Raw genomic sequence first — 13,050 nt, forward strand, 5'->3', positions numbered from 1 at the left:
TTCTTCCATCATCTTTGTTGTTTCAATCTTTTATTTGAACTTTTCACCAGTATAATATTATTCCTCATGCTCTTTGTAATCCATAAGCTTTTCTTTGTGTTCTTCAAGGATTCTTTGTAATCCATAAACTATACTTGTGTTCTTCAAGAATTTTTTGTAATCCATAGGCTTCTTTATGCACTTGGGCTTTATCACTTTCCTGAAAAAATTTTACTTGAGACATATTAAACATATCATTGATTTCTTATCATCAAAATAAGAATTGTAAGCCTTATTAGGCCAACAATCTCTCCCTTTTTGATGATGACAAATCGAGAGCAACAATAATAAGATTTTAATATTCATGGCTCCCCCTATCAATAAGCATGATACAATTCATGTAAGTCCAAAAGATAATCCATGAATAAACCATACATACATGTAAAAGATTCATCCATCCATTTAAAAGGTATTTAAAAGGTTTTACAAACCATTATATATCATATTTTTGCACTCACTTCTCTTAAACATTTTCTTCCCCTTTGGACATCAATCAAAAAGGAGAAGGAGATACAAAAACAGAGCAATGCTGCAAGTCAAAGTACTCGTTTTTTAAAATACCAGAAAATAACCTATCCGATAAAACTTGAGCACATAAAAGTGATATATATCTTGTAGATAAGAACACATCAGTTAGAAGCTTCCATAGAGTCACTCTCATCATCTCCTTCCTCTTGGTCATTAGTTTCATTAGTTCCTTCTTCTTGTTCACTTTCATGATCTCCTTCCTCTTGGTTACCAGAGTCATCCTCACTAGATGTATCAGAACTAATACTCATAGGAGATTTTCGTTTTGAAGAACTGGCCAACTGTTGCTCAATCTTTTCAACTCTATTATCAATGTGTAAACAATGAGTTTCGATGGAGGTAACCTTCTCTTGCAGAGTACTGAGGCCAGATTTCATACCATCACTAAACGTCATGTAATGGTTAAAAAATGAAACAAACATGAAGGAGTGTATGCATCAAGCTGAACTGAAGATGCTTGGATGGAAGATGAAGAAGGTGGTGGTGTAGATGAGACATTCCTATGTCCTTTATGAAACCACTCTTGAGGAGAATTTTTATAGCCCATCCATTTTAGAATGGTATCATAAAAGATGTCATAGTATGTCTTGCTAATGAAGTTGAATGATGGTGTTAATACATTAAAATGAGCGAAAACCATATTCAACATTCCCGCATATGGTAGAACAACACGGGGAGCATCAACTTTCATGATAATCCACTGTATGATCAAACTTGGAAGATCCATCTTCTTCCTTTTTAGAATGCACCACATTACAAAATAGTCCAAAAATGAAATGTGATCGTGAGAACCAGATCATGGTAAACTGTTGTTTGTAATGAGCTTGTGCAAAATGAGGGCTTTCAAACTAAACTGCTTATAAAGTGGAGGATGACCAAAGTTTACTGGAGTGGTAGTCATAACCAGTGGCAAAAACTCTTGTGGTGTAAAACCTTGAGCCATAATCCATTGCTTCTCAATAATATGAATCTCAAAATCCCCTAGCTTAATTCGAAGAATCTTTCCCAAAAATATGGGATTTAGATGGATGTCTTTCCCAAGAAAATTTGTTTTGATTCCATTTTCGCATCACTCCATGTTTGCGTAAAAAATACGTACAACATTAGGATAATAGCCTTTAGCTTGGTAGGTGATAAACTTATCCCTTCCAATGTTCTTGAAAAGTTCCAAGATTTCAGGAAAATCAGAATTGAAGAATGTTATGACGAGTACCTTACCTAATATCGGTTCAGTTGAAGCAATTTCATTTTAGTAAAGGTGCTTGGCGTGTGGAGTGACCAACCATTTCTCCACCTCATCGTTATTTATTCTTGTGGAAGAGGAAGATCCTTTAACACCAACGAATTTTGATCTAGGCATGTTTGGATGAAGAAAAAAAAAAAAGAAACTCTAAGTTAAGCTCGGTGTTTGTGTGGAGGAAGGATTTGATACTAGGTTGCAAGATGCTTTAAGCAAGATTTGTGTATGGAAAGTGATGGAGACGAAGGGTTTCAGAGAGAAAAAATGAATGGTCAGGTGCTTGGTGGGTTTTAAAATGACTTAAAATAGGGTTTTAAACCCTACCCGCCACGAGGTAGTCGCCTGCTTTAATATGGCAGGCACTTGTCTTTGTGGAATTTTGAAAGACAATAGCCAGGTAGTTGCCTAGTACCCTGGTGGTAGTCACCTGTCAACCAGAACAATTTCTAGATTACTTCACGACTGTGAAGCATGCCCAATTCTCTTCTTATAAATATGAATCTTTCTTCCGACAAAGGTTTTGTAAAAATATCTGCTAATTGATCATGTGTATTTACAAATTCTAGTACTATATCTTCATTTTGTACATGATCTCTCAAGAAATGATGTCTTATATCGATTTGTTTTGTTCTTGAGTGAGATATTGGATTTTTTTGAAATATTAATAGCACTTGTGTTATCACATTTGATAGGGATAGTTTGATATTGTATTTGAAAATCTTTTAACTGTTGTTTCATATATAATGTTTGAGCACAACAACTTCCTGCAGCAATGTATTCTGCTTCTGCTATGGATAATGCTACAGAATTTTGTTTCTTTGAAGACCATGAAACTAGAGAATGTCCTAGAAAATGACATGTTTCACTTGTGCTTTTTCTATCTATTTTACATCCAGCAAAGTCTGCATTTGAATAACTAATCATTTCAAATCCAGATTCCTTTGGATACCATAAACCTAGTTCAAGTGTACCTAAGAGATACCTAAGAATTCTTTTGACTACTGTTTGATGTGATTCCATTGGGGCTGACTGAAATCTTGCACACATACATACACTAAACATAATATCTGGCCTACTTGCTGTTAAATAGAGTAGGCTTCCTATCATTCCTCGATAATGCTTAGTATCAACTTGTTTCCCTTTTTCATCTTTGTCAAGACTAGTTGAAGTACCCATAGGAGCTCCTATGGGTTTACCTTCTTCCATATCAAAATTTTTTAACATGTCTTTAATGTATTTAGTTTGATTTATAAAGATTCCATTTTTTGCTTGTTTGATTTGTAATCCAAGAAAGTAATTTAATTCTCCCATCATACTCATCTCAAACTCTTTTTGCATACCTGTGGCAAATTCTTTACATAGATCTTTATTTATAGCTCCAAATATAATATCATCCACATATATTTGAACTAATAACAAATCTTTGTTTTTAGGTTTAATGAATAAGGTACTATCAACTTTTCCTCTTGTAAATTCATTTTTAAGTAAGAATTTACTTAATCTCTCATACCAAGATCTTGGAGCTTGTTTCAAACCATAAAGAGCTTTTGTCAATTTGAATACATGGTTTGAATTTTTAGAATTATCAAATCCTGGTGGTTGTTTGACATATACTTCTTCGTTTATATATCCATTCAAAAATGCACTCTTCACATCCATTTGATATAACTTAAAATCCTTATGGGCTGTATAGGCTAAAAGCATCCTAATGGCTTCCATTCTTGCCACATGTGCAAAAGTTTCATCGTAATCAATTCCCTCTTCTTGATTATATCCTTGTGCCACTAACCTAGCTTTATTTCTCACAACAACTCCACTTTCATCCTTCTTATTTCTAAACACCCATTTAGTTCCTATAATTGATTTATCTTTGGGTTTTGGTATTAGTTCCCATACTTGACTTCTTTTGAATTGATTTAATTCCTCTTGCATAGGTATAATCCAAGAGTCATCATTTAAGGCATCTTCAATATTTTTTGGTTCATGTTGGGATAAGAAAGTATAATGATTGCAAATATTTTTTAGTAAGGCTCTAGTAGTTATTCCTTTTGAGGTTTCACCGAGAATTTGTTCTTTTTGGTGATTTTTGTCATATTTCCACTCTTTAGGAAGTTTTAGTTTCTCTGAAAGGTTTTCATTTAATGTATCATTGTTCTTTTCTTCTTTTATTTCAAGAACATCTTCCTTTTGTGAAGTGACTACTTTTTCATCATTCATATATTTAATGTTATAATGATTTGATTCATCAAAAGTTATATGAATTGATTCCATATATGTAGAAGTTCTTTTATTGTAAATCCTATAAGCTTTACTATTTGTAGAATAACCTAAGAAAATACCTTCATCCGACTTTGCATCAAATTTTCCTAGGTCATCTTTAGTATTTAATATAAAACATTTGCAACCGAATACATGAAAGTAGGATATATTTGGTTTTCTATCTTTCCAAAGTTCATATGGTGTTTTATCTATTTTTGATCTTATTGATACCCTATTTACAATATAACATGTTGTATTTACAGCTTCTGCCCAAAAATATTTAGGTAAACTATTTTCATTGAGCATTGTTCTTGCCATTTCTTGCAAAGTTCTATTTTTCCTTTCAACAACTCCATTTTGCTGTGGAGTTCTAGGTGCTGAAAAATTGTGAGTTATTCCATGTTCATTACAAAATTTATCAACTTCCTTATTTTTAAACTCTCTTCCTTGGTCACTTCTAAAGGTTGTTACATTATAACCTTTCTCATTTTGTAGTTTCTTGCATAAGGTTATGAATTGATTGTAAGCTTCATCTTTGTTTGCTAAAAATATTACCCAAGTAAATCTTGAAAAATCATCTACTATTATAAAAGCATATTGTTTTCAACCTAAACTTAAGGTTCTAGTTGGACCAAATAATTCTAAGTGTATTCTTTTGGTGGATATGAATTTTTTTCTTTTTAAAACTTGTTTTTACTTGTTTTTCCCTTTTGACAAGCATTACATATATCTTGTCTTTTACATACTTAATATTTGGTAATCCTTTTACAAGATTTTTCTTAGATAATTTAGATAGTAGGTCCATGCTAGCATGTCCTAGCTTCCTATGTCATAACCAACTTACTTCATTCATAGCTGTTAAACAGGTTATGTTTTGATATTTTATTTTCTTGAGATTTATACAGTAAACATTATTTATTCTATGAGCCATAAACAAGGTTTCTCTATTTTTGGGATTCTAGATAACACATTTTTCTTTCATGAACATTACTTCAAACCCTTTATCACTTAATTGACTGATACTTAAAATATTATGTTTTAGTCCTTCTACTAATAACACATTATCTATAGTGAGTGAAGGTTCTTTACCAATTTTACCTATACCGACAATTTTACCATTGGCATTGTTGCTGAAGGTGACGTATCCCCAATTTTTTGTTTTAAGGTAGTGAACTTGTTCTTGTCACCGGTCATATGTCTTGAGCATCTGCTATCCAAGTACCATTTGTCCATTGTCGTTGTTGTCCTAAGGAAAACCTATAATGAGGGACACTATGTGTTAGTTTTTGGAACCCAAATTCTTTTGACTTTCATTGTTTTACTGTTAGTTCCACTATTTGTTTTCCATTCTCCTTCGACTTTAACATATTTTTTCTTTAATGGACAATTAAACATTATATGACCTTTAGTCTTGCACATATAGCAAGTGGTGTGTTCATGTTTGTTATTTGATGAAGTGCTAGCATAAAACCTAGCTTACTTATTAAAGTATCCCATGTATAGCTTTTTATTCTTTTTATTTGTTTTACCATTGTAGCCTATTCCTTCTTTGTTTCCATGAAGCCTTTGCTGTCCAATCATCTTTTCAAAGTTCTCTTTACCTTTAGTAAAGTTATAGATAATCTTTTCCTTATCCTTAACTATCTTTTTGAGTTCATTTATTTCTAAATCTTTCTTATTCAAACCATCTATATGAGTTTTATCTAATTCTTGTTTTATTTCTTCTTCCAGCTTCTTAATTTAAGTATTTCTTTCTTCTTCAATAACTTTGAATGATTCTAGTTGCTTTACAAGTTCTTGATTATGATCTTTCAAAGTTATATTTCTTTTAGACACTTTTATAAATCTTTTATGTAGTGAAAATAATTCAATTTGTAATTCCTTGTAAGAAGGCAAACTATCACATGACTCATCACAAGACACATTTTGAGATTCTGTTGAAGAATAATAAGAATTTACCTCTTCATCATTTGCCATGAAGCATATATTTGTCATCTCTTGTTCACTTGATTTAGTTTTAGTTTTGCTGGAGCTTGAATCGTCCCAAGTAGCTTTCATTGCTTCCTTCTTTTTCTTCTTGTCCTTCTTGAACAATGGACACTCCGGTTTAATATATCCTGGATTTTTGCAGTGATAACAAATTGGTAATTCATTCTTACCTTTATTTTCTTTCCTACTTGTATCTCCTTTTTCAGTTTTATTTTTGTAGAATTTTCTATGAAACCTTTTATTTCTTCTATAGAATTTTCCTAGTCTCTTAGTAATGAATGCCAATTCATCTTGATCTAGGTCACTTGTTTCGCTTTCTTCTTCCCTATAGCTATGGCTAGATGCCTTTAGAGCTATGGATTTTTTATGCTTTAGTTCGGGGTTTCTTTCTTTCAGTGCCATTTCATATGCAAGAAGTGAACCTATAAGTTCATCCAAAGACATAGTCGTAAGGTTTCTACCTTCCGTGATAGCTGTGGCCTTTGGTTCCCAAATAGAGGGTAGACCTCTTAGAATTTTCCTAATCATTTCATATGTAGCATAGGTTTTTCCTAAGGCACTTAAAGATTTTATTATGTGGGTAAATTTGGTGTACATGCTTGATATTGTTTCTTCAGAATTCATTTTGAAAGCTTCGTATTCACTTGTTAGCATATCTATCCTATTGTCTCTAACATTGATGGTTCCTTCATAAGCTACTTCTAACTTATCCCAAATTTCCTTAGCTGTTTTGCAAGGCATGACTCGATTAAACTCATTAGCATCTAATGCACAATATAACGCATTTATAGCACTTGCATATATCTGAAGCATTTTATAGTCTAAGTCTGTCGTGTCTTTCTTTTCTTTTGGAATGTGTTTTCCATCAACTAACTTAGTGGGAATAAGATTTCCATCCATAAAAACTTCCCAAGCTTTCCAATCTATATTTTGGAGATATATTTCCATTCTCTTTTTCTAAAATGTGTAATTATGTCCACAAAAGATTGGCGGACGGGTTGAGGATTGTCCTTCACCAAAGGGTGCTACTCCAATGTTTGCCATTAGATCTTTTTATAGATTCTTGTTAGGAATTTCTATAACTAGGCTCTGATACCAATTGCAATGAGGAATAGCTTTCCAAGAGCCGCCGGGGGGGGGGGGTGAATTGGAATCTCTTTAAATTTTAATGATTTTAAAGCTATTGATTTTAATTACCCAGAAACAAGATATATATAAACGATAACTACACTTAAAAATACAGAAATTTAAATTCACAAGTCAATTAATGAAATCAACGTAATTCAATCATTCAACCAAAAATATTAGAGCTTTAATTGATTTTTCTGTAAACTCTTATTATGCACTTTACTTGATCAAGATTTCCGCAGATTGACCAACGTACTCCCTTTTTGGGTTTCCGCAAATAATTAATCAAAACGTACTTTCTAAATATCAAGTACCTTTGTTTCTTTCTCACTTAGGAATCTGCAACCTGCACATTTAAATCATACCACAATAGCAAGTAAATAATATAAAGTAAAGTAGAGAGAAAGACACAAGATTTTTACGAGGTTCGGCTTCAACACAGCCTACGTCCTCGCCTTTGGCAAAACACCAAAGGATTCCACTATATCAGTTCCGTTACCTGGTGGAACAATACCAATTTACAACCACTCCTTCTATCAGGCTAGAGTCTGCCTCTCCAAACAATAACCCCTTGTTTGGTCCAACGATTCAACAACTCTGAATTGTTTAAGAATGATGATAAATAAATTTGTGTACAAAAGAGAACTCTCACAATAGAGTAGATTAGTACAATGATCAGCTCACTTATACTCCAAAGTAATTCAAATATAAGAAATTTGAAGCTCAATGCTTAGTATAAATTACCAAATGATTTTTCAAAGAAAATGAAATATTCTGATTTTTTAAAGCTTTGCTTCAAAAATATAAATCAATATCAGATCAGAAAGTTTAAGCACAAGAAAATTTAGATCCTTTAAGAAATTTGAATATTTGAAAATCACTTGATCTAAAAACCTTTGAAAAGTAGCTTGATCTAAAAACCTTGAAGGTTGCTTGATCTTAAACTTTGAAGATTGCTGGATTTGAAACTTTGAAGATTTCTGGATTTGAAACTTTAGAAGATTTCTGGATCTGAAACTTTTGAGAATTTCTAAATTTCAAAAACCTTTTAATATTGCCTCTATGATCATTATTTTAAACCTTTGAAGCTTTTCACTATTTATAGATGTTTTTAGAAGCCATCCATTACTCCCAAAGATTCCTAAAATTCATTTCTAAATATTTTGAAATAAAATGTTTAAAAACATGGTTTAAAAAATCTTCCCTTCTTAAGCCCTTTTTATTTATTAAAAAAAATACTTTTTAGGCTATATATGTTTAAAAAAATGGTTTAAAAAATCTTCCCTTCTTAAGCCCATTTTATTTATGAAAAAAATACTTTTTAGAGTATATATGTTAAAAAAAAATATTTTTGATTTTCTATGAGCTTCAACCACTTTATATTTGAGTTTAACCTTTGAAGTACTTACATTAAGAACATCCTACAATATAATTCTTTAATCTTCAATCTTGTTCTTCCATCGTCTTTGTTGTTTCAATCTTTTATTTGAGCTTTTCACCAGTATAATTGTATTCCTCATGCTCTTTGTAATCCATAAGCTTTTCTTTGTGTTCTTCAAGGATTCTTTGTAATCCATAAACTATACTTGTATTATTCAAGAATTCTTTGTAATTCATAGGCTTCTTTATGCACTTGGGGTTTGTCACTTTCCTGAAAAAAATTTACTTGAACCATATTAAACATATCATTGATTTGTTATCATCAAAATAAGAATTGTAAGCCTTATTAGGCCAACACATACAATCAACATTCAAGCACTCTACTTGCAATCTCTTCTAAAGTTCACTCTTGCTCAAATTCTACTGGAAGAATACTATTGAAATTGTTGCTTATCAAAAGCCTACGGCTCTAAGTTTGCTAGTGAGATTTCTCAAATCCTATGAAAGAACCTCTGGTGATATCTAATCCTGTGCTTCATCTTATTTCATATTGATATTTAATATTGAAGTACATAGTGTTTCAATTTGTACTAATATGCTTGATGGTGTTCTTGTACGCAGAGTTTTTCTTTGTATTCTTGTAGTTCTTTGACAGTTTAAGGATGATTTGGATCATTGACCAAGCATGGGGTATCACTTGGAGAGGCGTTCCTCTAGCTTGTTGAAGGACTAACTGAGTGTGGGGTTTCTCTTAGAGAGGTGTTGCTCTAGCCTATTGAAGAAGTGACTAAATGTGGTGTATCGCTTGGAGAGGCATTGCTCTAGCCTTCTTAAGGAGTGTCTAAGCATGGGATATCACTTGTAAAAGGTTTGTTCCACTCGGAAAGGAATAGTGTAGTGGAATCATTTGGTGGTATTTGCCAAAGGCAATGACGTAGGTTGGGGATAAGTCAAACCTCGTAAAAAACGTGGTGTCACTCTCTTTCCCTATTCCTTTTAATTTTCACCAAATATTAACTGTGTGGTTGTGTTTAATTTCTGATCATATACATTACATGGATTGCATATTAAATAAACTAAAGCTTAATTTGTTTTTGGGAATTTTCGGAAATCGAAAGGAAGTATGTTAGTTGACGAACACAAATTTCGGAAACCATAAGGGAGTACGTTAATCGGTTCAACAGCCAAAGACTCTTTAACTAAAAGTTTATTTAAGGTCCAAATTTTTGGAAAGAGTGTTGAATTTCATATTGTGCTTCACATTGAAAATCAAATCCATCAATACAGGGCTTGAATCAATCAATACAAAGGGCTACATACAAAAAGCTGAATATTATATTGAGTGGTTAATTACTTTAAAGTTGATTGATTTGTTGAATGTTTGTTTAAGTTTTGGTTCACTTGTGTGCTGTTAAGGATTGATTCACTAAGCTTTTCTGGATATTTGATTAATTAATAAGAGGTCAAAGAATTCATAAAAGAATTAAAAAAAAAAATTTAATAGCCCAATTAACCCCCCCCCCCTTTCGAGACTATACCTTAGTTTTCAAGTTGCAACTAAAGTTATGAGTCAAATAATACCATTTTATGTAAAACAATCCCACACAAAAATGGAGGGTATTCTTAACAACATTATTTTTGACATTTGGGGACTGATGAGAGCAGCATCACGGGTTGGACATGGGTATTTCGTGAGTTTATCTTAAAAGTGTTGGCCTAGCTAGGCTTACAACTTTTGATTTTGATGATAACAAAGTAAGGTTATCTAATGTGTTTCCAAGTGATACTATTCCAGGCAAAGATGATTTCAATAATAGAAAGAAAAATTCCAAAAGCTCAAACTTCAAATGCCATATCTTCAAAAGCTCACAAGGATCAAGGAATAAGGAAAGCCTCACATAAATGCAAGGGATCCATAATGAAAGCTCAGAGATGTCTAAAAGATCAAAGATCGGCGACAAAAAGAACTCAAAGCAATGAAATGTCAAATTTGTTTCTAGAACAAAGCTTTGTAAGTACTTCAAGTTGATTCAAGTATGAATGTTTTTTTGAAGCTCATTAGGCAAAGAGACACTTAGAAACCTGAAGTTTTAAAGTCTTGGAACATGTTTTTCAAAGTTAAACAAGTTAATATTCCAAGATTAATTAAGAAAATATGAGAGAGATAAAGATGTTTTTAAAAGAAGGAAAATCTACTTGACAGATGACTAGCATATTTTTAAAGGTTTTTAAACAGGTAACAAAATTATAACAGACGACTGACAAGCACTTGACAGATGACTGTTAGTGCAAAATGAGATGTCTGTGTGGGTTTTGTTAGCCGATTGCCACTCTTCTGTATGTGTTAAAAAATAAAAGTTGGTCAATGATAGAAAACTGTCACCCTGAGGACAGACGACTGCCACCTTTCTGGTTGTGAAAGTTGCCTTTGAAATACATGGACAGACGATTGCTAGAGGGCACACAGTCGTTTGGTTTGCGGCAAAATTCAAAATACTCAACGGGCATATTTTTAAAATTTAAATTACTTGAAGCCCAAATTAATCCAAAACTTAGACCCTACTCCAAGTAATTTTGGGGAACAAGTTAGAAACCTTTCTACATCTATAAATACCCTCAAGTTACATTGATTTAGACACCAAAATTTCAAATCAGTAATCAAACTCTCTCTTAAGCATTCTGAAATTATGAAATTTCTTTGTTGCTCACAACACCCACGAAGTTCTCTAATGTTCTACCAATTTTCTCACTGATATTGCGCCACAATCGTTAATTCTTTCATCTATTGAAAGATTCCTACAGTGATAAAACTCTAGGTCTTCAATTTGAATTTTGTATTGTGAATTTACTGAAGTATATAGTTTTTGATTTGTACTAATCAGATTTTTAAGAAGCAATTCTTGTACATCTTGTTTTAAATCTTTGCAACACATTGATAGTCAGTTCAAGTGTTGAATCGTTGGACCAAACAAGGGAATATTGTTTGGAGAAGGCGGGCTCTAGCCTTAACCAAGGAGTGTTGTAATCGGTATTGTTTCGCTTGGTAAAGGAACGGTGATAGTGAATCCTTTGGTGGTTTTTCCAAGGGCGAGGACGTAGGCTGTGTTGAAGCCGAACCTCGTAAAATCTTGTGTTCTTCTCTCTTCCCTACTCTTTATTTCTCAGCAAAATTTATAAATTGCATGGATGCTTTATCAAACTCTGAATTCTAAATGTTTGGTTGTTAAATAGACCAGAAGGTAATTTATTTTGGTTTGATCAGCATTGATTGCGGAAATCGAATGGACTATGTTGGTTGATCATCTTTAACTTATTAAAATGAAATTTTATTTAAAAGCTGAACATTGGGAAGAAGGTTTTTTGTGGAATTTAACAACAAGGATTATACAAATTCAGCAAGTTTACACATTACGACAGAGCTATTATTAAGTGTTTGCTTATTTTGTTTTGGTTGTGATTATTTTGAATCAATTTTGTGATTTTGGTTGAGGTGTCATTATTGTATAACACAGAAATATTAAAAAGGGAATAAATTTTTTTTATCCCAATTCACCCCCCTCTTGGGAAGCTATCATAATTTCAATTGGTATTAGAGCCTAGTTATAGTAATTCCTAACAAGAAACTATAGAAAGGTCAAATGGAAAATATAGGAGTTGCACCCTTCGGTGAGGGCTAATCCTCAACCCGTCCACCAATCTTTTGTGGACACAACTATGCCTTTTGGAAAAAGAGAATGCAAATATATCTCCAACACATGGATTGGAAGACTTGAGAAGTAGTTATGGATGGAGACCTAATCCATACTAAGGTAATAGATGGAAAACAAATTCCCAAAGAAAAAAAAGATATGACCGATATAGACTATAAGATAATCCAAATAAGTTCAAGTGTTATAAATGCCCTATACTGTGCTTTAGATGTTAATGAGTTCAATAGGGTCATGGCCTGTAAGACAGCTAAAGAAATATGGGACAAATTAGAAGTAACATATGAAAGAACAATAGATGTTATGGACAACAGGATAGATATGTTAACGAGTGAGTATGAAGCATTCAAAATGAACTCAGATGAACCAATCTCTAGTATGTATACCAGATTTACCCACATAATCAATTCCTTAAGTGCCTTAGGAAAGACTTATACTACCTGCGAAATGATTAGAAAAATTATAAGAGACCTTCCCTCCATAAGGGAACCAAAGGCTACTACTATCACGAAAGGTAGAAATCTTAAAACCACCTCTCTAGATGAACTCATAGGTTCATTACTTACCTATGAAATGACTTTAAAGGAAAGAAATCATGAACCAAAGCATAAAAGGTCCATTGCATTAAAAGCTTCTAGTAATAGCTCAAGTGAAGAGGAAAGAGAATCAAGCGACTTAGATAAGGATGAATTAGCATTCATCACTAAAAGACTGGGTAAATTCTATATGAAAAATAAAAGGTTTCATAGAAAGTTTAATAAAAAGAAACCCGAAAAATGA

At 32.5% G+C, this 13,050-nt stretch overlaps 1 protein-coding gene across 1 annotated transcript in view; it reads right to left on the reverse strand.

The window, feature by feature from the left end:
- Positions 1–668: 668 nt before the first annotated feature.
- LOC131151377 (uncharacterized) overlaps positions 669–13,050 on the reverse strand; it is a 42,018-nt gene continuing 29,636 nt past the window's right edge. The window contains exon 2 of the mRNA XM_058102622.1: positions 669–951. Within this exon, the coding sequence (XP_057958605.1) occupies positions 669–951 (283 nt within the window). The remainder of the gene's footprint in view (positions 952–13,050) is intronic.

Source organism: Malania oleifera, chromosome 3, assembly GCF_029873635.1.
Source record: "Malania oleifera isolate guangnan ecotype guangnan chromosome 3, ASM2987363v1, whole genome shotgun sequence".
NCBI classification, from domain to species: domain Eukaryota; kingdom Viridiplantae; phylum Streptophyta; class Magnoliopsida; order Santalales; family Ximeniaceae; genus Malania; species Malania oleifera.